The following is an 8,346-nucleotide window of genomic DNA, read 5'->3' as shown; positions in this document are numbered from 1 at the left end:
GAGAGAGTCCTCTAAAAGATTTTCTCCATAGTGATCATTAATCCATCTTCTTTGGTCTAAAGGCCTTCCTGAGTAGTCTGATAGAAAGGAGGAGGAGCCAGGACAAGTCAGCAATTAAAATTGATGTACATTAAATCTATATGATGTAAAATGGTAGATTTGGTTGTAAATTGATGTACATATATAGATCTATATGATGTACATACATGTATATGTGGGAGAGCAAATTGGTTTCAATTAAAACCAATCCTGCTTAGCATGTATCTGTTGTAAAAGACACTAATTTGATGATGACTATTGTTGCCACAGTTGCATTTTAATGTTGCCTTGTTTAACATGTAGTTGGTGTATCTAGATTCTAGATCTTACAATTTAGAATGTGATAAACTATATACACAAAAATTGGGTATCCAACAGCCTATCAATTAGATTGTTTTAACTACTCTTTTCACCTGTTAATTAGGCTTTTGGCACCCAGTTTGGTAAGGAGGAGAAAAGATGTCTTTGGTTCTGCAAAGTCAAAGCTGCTGTTTGGTTTATTGAGTGAGCTTTGTATTAACTCAAATATTGAAGTCTATCTTTTAGAAATGATTTGCAATCCCCTCCTCACATGGCACTGCTAAAAAAGGCACAGAGTATCATTCATTCATTCTCTTCACACTGGTGTGGGAAAGAGTGGTTGTCCAATAATTCTAGAGTGCCACCATTGCAACATACACTTCATTCATCCCACCTTTTTTTTTATGAACTTTCAATATAAATTTGCAGGGCTTAACAAGTTAAAGAGCCCTAATTGAAAATATAATCCCCTTTATTGAACTCTTAAATCCCTTGTAAAATTTTATCCACATTCTATGCTTCCAATAAGTTATCTAACTAAATCAGCACAGATGGTGCAGTTGTAGATGGTGAGTATGAGAAAGTCATGAACTCAGATTTCCTAAATTAGAATGCTTACCAGTTAATAGCACAAAATACTTGAATTCACCTGAGGCATGTAGTTGTGAATAATTGCACGTATTCAAATGTCTACTTTAAAGAATGTGAGTAATGAGAACTTTTAGCTATAGTGGTTAAGAGTACTTATTTTTACACTCCAGATGTTCAAATATCATGATATCGTCACTCCTACGTCATTTGAGAGGATTGTGTGAACCACATGTTCAATCTGTAAAAAGAAGGAAAGTTGGCTTTTTCTTAAGAGGTGGGGTGTGAACCTTCTGTTTGGGTACATGACAAAAGAACTAAAGCATTCCTGTCTGGATGCTGGAAAAGCCTGGAATCATATAAAAATAGTTGCTTTTCAATAGAGCAAGTTATACGTGCATCCATGCCACTATCACATTTATTTATTTTATACTACTACTTGAAAATTGAAACCCATACTATTCACAAAAACGCAATTATAAAACAGGGCCATCAACTTGGCTGGTGCAGAAATGGAGGATATATCGTATTCTCAATGAACAAATTAAACCCTTTATAATATAACACAGGCTAGCTAGAAGGGAAGGGAGACAGTATCAGAAAGCTATCCTCAACTCTTTTAAGTATGCGATTTGATTAGGATTGTGTGTATCTTAATTATTCTTGTAAATTGTAATAATTAAGCAGCATCCAACCCTTTTTTAATTTGCCACACAATACAACATGGTGATCGATCGTCAAAATTTTGCTAGGGTGATGATGTTTTGTTTTGGGTAAGCATATATTCCTTGAGGACATCATATCTACACGTGTTGTCACCTCTGAGGTTAGCCAACAACAACATCATATAGATTCATGTGCCTCAGCATCAGTTCTTATGTAAGCCCAAAAGACACCTATAAGTTTATGATGATGATTCAAATGCTCCTAGTTTGATCTAGGAGCACAGGGCTCATCAAGATTGAAAATAGCTGAATGAATGCTCAAAGAAAATCCAATGTTCCAAGTTATCTTAAAATTTAGGTTTTTTAATATTTTTACACATCTCATTAAGCCATCAAACGAAAAAATTGTACAAATTTATCACTTGAATTAAAAATTTGTTATAATATACCATCTATGACTCATTTTTGTCTAGATTTTTGTTAAAAATAAAGACGTTTTGGTTTTTTCCAAGTTCCTATTGCTAGAAGAAAATGATTTTTTTACACTTTATTTGCTTTGACAAGCTGACTTGAAAATACCAAAACACCTTTATTTTTAACAGAAGTTTAGACGAAATGAGCCCAAGATGACAGATTGCAACAAATTTTTAATTAAGGTGGTAAATTGACATAATTTTTTTTAAGTGGTGAAGTGAGATCAAGTTCAAAATTCAAGTGAGTAAAGTGTAATAAAGCCTAAAATTTAAATAATTGGCACATCTTTTCATTAATTCTTAATTTCTTCCCTAATTAAGATTGCTTATAATCTATCTTTTAATTTTTATTTATTATTTTTCTTGTACTCCAAGTACTTTAGGCTATTTAAGTTAGGCTTGTAAATATTGTAGGTAGTTCATGTTTTGAGAATTAAAAATTAAAAATATAGCAGAGAAATTTTGTTGCATATTGTGAGGGAAAATGCGTGGGTACTCATAAATGAGTATTAAGCTTATTATTGCAATCAATCACATGAGTCCATGATGGAACTAGGCCTGGGCATCAACCCGTCCGAACTCGGCTCGCCTGCCTCCACCGATCCACCAAGTTGCAAGCCAACCCGTCCGATCACTAATAGGCCGGTGTCGGCCCACCTCCTTCCACCGACCGTTGAAGCCGGCCCACCCGCCAAGCTTCCAGCCACTATCTTCTCAGGCAAGCCAGTAGTAGCCACCATCTTCTCAAGCACTGCAAGTCTGCAACCACCTCCATTTCTGTCATCGTCCACCTCCATTCCGCCACCAACCACCTCTATTTTTGCCACCAACCACCTCCATTTCCGTCACCGTCCACCATTGGAGCACAAGAACCACCTCCACCAGCCACCATTTCTCAGGCAAGCCACTTTCTCCTTCTCGGCATCTTCTCTATTCTGCTTCTGCTTCTTCTTCCTGGCCAACCCATTTTCCGACTGTCTCCGACCCGTCCCCGACTGACATCCGAGCCATTTAGTTGGAGATGATTTGGGCTCCCACCCACCCGACACCCACCCCTAGATGGAGCCCACCACCTTCTCTTTTATGATGGACCTTATTATAAACTTATATGATTAATTGGAGAATAAATTTGTATTCATTTTTTAATACTCAAATATTGTTCCATTGTGAGTTCAATTAGTCTTATTTATGGTTTTTGTTAGAAGTTCGTGTTCCTTCTTTTTTTCCCATCATAGATTATAGATATATCAATCATATAAAACAAATGCACTCCTTTAAGTTTTTTTATTCTGCAATTCATCATATGTTATGTCAATGTCGCCGAGCATAATATTTTTGCCGATTTTTAAAAAATAAATATCATCAGACTAATAATTAGTTGATATAATTACTGTTCACCATTTTAAAAATTCGATTGAATTTTGCTTGAAAATTGTCATAAAATTGTAACCCTATCCTTTATCTGTCACATTCCAAGCTTGAACTTTCAGAAATAAAATCCCATAAGATAGATGGACAGATATATAGAGACTAGAGAGGGGGCAGCAGCAGCAAAATCTCAGTGGAGTACAGAAGAGGGCCTTTGCTTATCTGGACCTCATGAACCCTAGACTCAACACCATCCCAAAGGCTGGTGGGCCCCACCCCAACCTTCTGGAAGGACGTCCCACGTGGATCCCTTTTCATGCAGCCGCGTGTACATAGGCTTTGAGGAATCTTTTTCTTATTTTTTGTAATTTTAAATTTAAACTGTCACTGACTCACTCACTTAAGCCAAGTCCTAACCACCAAAGAGCCTCCGCTTAAATTGACGGGGACGATGCATTTATTGACCGCCTGTGGACCCCACACTCTACCCAGTATGTCCCGTGGACCCCACCATCCACCATAAACGACAAAAACACAAATATGTAAGAATTTGATTTTTTATTTTGGAAGGAAAAGCAGGAAGAAGAAGAAGAAGAACAAACATAACATGAAATAGAAAAAAAAAGAAGAACGCGTTTTCTTCTCAAAAGAAAGAACACACAGTTGAACTCTTCTCTCTCTTCCTTCTCCTTTACCTCCCCATCCCTCTCTCTCTCTCTCTGTCGTCAGGGACCCAAAAAAATTAGGGTTAGGGTTTTCATAAACCCTTTACTCTTTCTCTGCAACTCCAAGAAAGGGTTTGGGGGTTTTGATTTCTTGGGTTTCGAGGACCCTGTAAAGGGTTTCAAGAAATGGGTTTTGCCTCTTCTTCCTCTTCTTCTTCAGTCATCAAATGGCATTTTTTTCGCAGGCCCACTTCGCCAGTGCTTGCTCTGAAGCTCGCTTTGGTCTTATGGGTCTTCTCCACCTTCCAGGACGGCGTCGTCTTTGCCGATACCGACGCATCGGTGCTCCTTCAGCTTAAGAACTCGGTCTCGGACCCGTCGGGCTTGCTCTCGAACTGGAATTCGGTCAATACTCGTCACTGCTCGTGGTTCGGCGTCTTGTGCAACGCGAATTCTCGGGTCGTTTCGCTCAACATTACTGGGGATGGCGGCAGCGGAGGTAATTCGTGCTTAAAGTTTGCTCAGTTTCCGCTTTATGGGTTTGGAATTAGAAGGAGCTGTTTGGGTAGTAGAGGAAGTCTGGTTGGGAAGCTCCCCTCTGTGATTGGGAAGCTCACTGAGCTTAGGGTCTTGTCGTTTCCCTTCAATGGTTTTGATGGTGAAATTCCCAGTGAGATTTGGGGCCTGGAAAACTTAGAGGTTCTTGATCTTGAGGGCAATTCGATAACTGGGTCGCTGCCGTCTCGATTAAATCGAAATTTGCGATTTCTTAATCTTGGCTTTAATTCAATTCATGGTGAGATGCCCATCTCGTGGTCAAATTCTGTGAGCTTAGAGATCTTGAATTTAGGTGGGAACCACATGAATGGGACGGTTCCGGGTTTCATTGGCAGGTTAAAGGCGGTGTATTTGTTGTACAATTGGCTTAGCGGGGATGTTCCCAGTGAGATTGGAGACAATTGTGGGAAGCTTGAGCATCTAGATTTGTCAGGTAATTTCTTGGTTCATAAGATTCCAAGCAGTTTGGGAAATTGCAGTCAGCTGAGGACGCTGTTGTTGCATTCAAATATGTTCGAAGAGGGTATTCCAGCTGAACTCGGCCGGCTTCAGGCGCTCCAAGTGTTGGATGTGTCGAGGAATAGCCTAAGTGGTTCGTTACCACGGGAGCTGGGGAATTTGTCTGAATTGTCCGTCCTTGTGCTTTCGTCTATGTTTAATCCGTTTCCGCGAGCCAATTATACAGCAGAGGACTCTTTGTTGGAGCAGTTGAGTGCTATGAATGATGACTTCAATTACTTTCAAGGCGTAATGCCTGTGGAGATTACGACCCTTCCAAAGCTAAGGATCTTGTGGGCACCAAGGGCAAGTATCGAGGGCAGTTTTCCGAGCATGTGGGGTGGTTGCGAGTACTTAGAAATGATCAATTTGGCTCAGAATTTTTTTACTGGGGAAATTCCTAGTGGGTTAAGTCGCTGCAGGAAGCTTCAATTTCTTGACCTAAGCTCGAACAGGATTACTGGGGAGCTTGTTCAGGATATTCAGGTTCCTTGTATGACTATGCTTGATATCAGCGGAAACATCTTGTCAGGTTCAATACCTGAATATTTTAACAGCACTTGTGCTCCTGTTTCTAATTGGAGTGATTTTTCTTCCGAATCTGATGATCCATCCTCCCCCTATCTAGCCTTTTTTGCATCTAAAGCTAAAGCTGGAAACCCATTGCAATTGCGTGGGGATGATGACGGTCTTGCGGTATTTCACAACTTTGGGCGCAATAATTTCACTGGCACTCTGCAGTCACTGCCTATTGCACCTGAAAGATTAGGGAAGCAAACTCTTTATGCATTCATTGTTGGAGAAAACAAGCTTACTGGATCATTTCCAGGTAATTTATTTGGGAAGTGTGAGGGATTGGATTCATTGATTGTTAATGTTAGCAACAACAAGTTATATAATCAGATTCCTGATGAAATTGGCAGAATGTGCAGATCTCTTAAATTTTTAGATGCATCTGGGAATCAGATTATTGGTTCCATTCCCCCTAGTTTTGGGAAATTGGTGTCTCTTGTCAGCCTTAACTTAAGTTGTAACATGTTGCAAGGTCAAATTCCTACGAGTCTTGGCCAGATAAGGGATCTGATGTATCTGTCCTTATCTGGTAATAACCTTACTGGTATCATTCCTTCTAGTTTGGGGCAGCTTTACTCTTTAGAAGTGCTTGAGCTTTCTTCAAACTCTCTCACTGGTGAGATACCAAAAGATCTTGTGAACTTGCGAAACCTGACTGTTCTGCTGCTTGACAAAAATAATCTTTCTGGTCAGATTCCATCTGGTTTGGCAAATGTAACCACGCTCTCATCTTTCAACGTGTCTTTCAATAACTTGTCTGGTTCGCTGCCTTTGAATAATAACCTGATGAAATGCAATACTGCTCTTGGAAACCCGTATATACGTTCTTGCCCCATGTTTTCTCTGACAGAACCAGCTTCGGATTCTCAAGGAAGAGTTGGTAGTTCAGAACCTTATGCTGCTTCACCATCAGGAGTTCCTCTTCACAAAAGTGGGAACAGTTTCAATTCAATTGAGATAGCATCCATTACATCTGCATCAGCCATAGTTGCAGTGCTTTTTGCTCTAGTTGTTCTGTTCTTGTATACACGAAAGTGGAATCCGAAGTCTGGAGGTCTAGGGTCTACCAGGAAGGAAGTTACAATTTTCACAAACATTGGGGTTTCATTGACCTTTGAGAGTGTTGTGCGGGCCACAGGGAGTTTCAATGCTAGCAACTGTATTGGGAATGGAGGTTTTGGGGCAACTTACAAGGCAGAGATATCACCTGGAATCCTAGTGGCAATAAAACGGCTTTCAGTTGGAAGGTTCCACGGAGTTCAACAGTTCCATGCAGAAATTAAGACCCTCGCAAGGCTTCGCCATCCAAATCTTGTCACTTTGCTTGGTTATCATGCCAGTGAAACAGAGATGTTCCTTGTATATAATTATCTACCGGGTGGTAATTTGGAAAAGTTTATTCAGGAAAGGTCTACCAGGGCCGTGGATTGGAGGATACTTCACAAGATTGCCTTGGACATAGCCCGCGCACTTGCCTACCTACATGACGTGTGCGTACCACGTGTCCTTCATCGTGACGTGAAGCCCAGCAATATATTGTTGGATGATGATTTTAATGCGTATCTATCCGACTTTGGTTTGGCTAGACTTCTTGGAACATCAGAAACCCATGCTACCACTGGTGTAGCTGGAACTTTTGGGTACGTTGCCCCGGAATATGCAATGACTTGCCGTGTTTCAGATAAGGCAGATGTGTATAGTTATGGTGTGGTGCTTCTGGAGTTGCTCTCTGACAAGAAAGCTCTGGATCCCTCCTTTTCTTCTTATGGAAATGGATTCAACATTGTTCAATGGGGGTGTATGCTTCTTCGACAAGGCCGTGCAAAGGAATTCTTCACCGCTGGGGTGTGGTGTGCAGGTCCCCATGACGACTTGGTAGAAGTTCTACACTTGGCAGTCGTGTGTACGGTGGACTCTTTATCGACCAGGCCGACAATGAGGCAAGTTGTTCGACGGCTGAAGCAACTTCAACCTCCATCATGTTAGCTGCCTGGCTAGGCTTGTATTGATTAGCATTAGTTATCTGTAGAAAGAGAAGCGCCATTGTAATCTGTGCTTGTGCACCGAGTCCTCTGTGAGGCTGGCCTTAGGTTGATTCTAAAACCGTAGTGATCCCCACTTGTACATTGTAAAATAGTTCTGCCCCAATTTTTTTTACGCCATTTCTTTGAATAGGGGCCTTGCCGATGAATCTGCTGAAGAATGCAGATATTTCTTTTCCTTGTCTTATACGTGTATATTCAGCTTCATTGTTGTTCAATAAAATTAGCAGATATATTTTCTGAATAATATGGTTGGCCAACATGTTGATTCTTGGAAATGATTAGTCATGTGGACTTCCTACCTGAGGAAATGATATCCGATTCCATATTTCCATGTGCTGCTGCACTCGATCTGCCACAACATTCATTGATTATTCCTGGACCCATTTAGTTTGGTGCCTTGGCGCTTTTCCTAGTTCTCTATGGACGGCTAATGAACTCATGGTACTTATTTGTTTTCTTTCCCTTTACATTACAACAAATCAACAATGGTTGGTGGTTTTGCCATCCCTGTCATTTTTATTGGGTGGTTAAGAAGCAACTCCTTGAACTTAAAATAAGTAATGATTAGTCATGT

The 8,346-nt window shown here is 40.4% G+C and overlaps 1 protein-coding gene across 1 annotated transcript; it reads left to right on the top strand.

Moving 5' to 3' along the window:
• The first annotated feature begins 4,046 nt into the window (after positions 1-4,046).
• Positions 4,047-8,016, top strand: RPK2 (receptor-like protein kinase 2). Its single transcript, XM_086238928.1, has one exon. It carries the CDS (start codon positions 4,285-4,287, stop codon positions 7,711-7,713), a length of 3,429 nt encoding a protein of 1,142 aa, XP_086095054.1. The 5' UTR covers positions 4,047-4,284; the 3' UTR covers positions 7,714-8,016.
• Positions 8,017-8,346: the final 330 nt, after the last annotated feature.

The sequence above is a fragment of the Dryas octopetala genome, chromosome 4 (assembly GCF_963921425.1).
Source record: "Dryas octopetala chromosome 4, drDryOcto1.1, whole genome shotgun sequence".
Classification (NCBI taxonomy): domain Eukaryota; kingdom Viridiplantae; phylum Streptophyta; class Magnoliopsida; order Rosales; family Rosaceae; genus Dryas; species Dryas octopetala.
The sequence above is the reverse complement of the archived record's forward strand: the minus strand, read 5'-3'. Positions and strand labels throughout refer to the sequence as shown.

Coding starts and splice junctions, on each gene's coding strand:
- RPK2 (XM_086238928.1), top strand. CDS start 4,285: ATGGGTTTTGCCTCTTCTTCCTCTTCTTCTTCAGTCATCAAATGGCAT.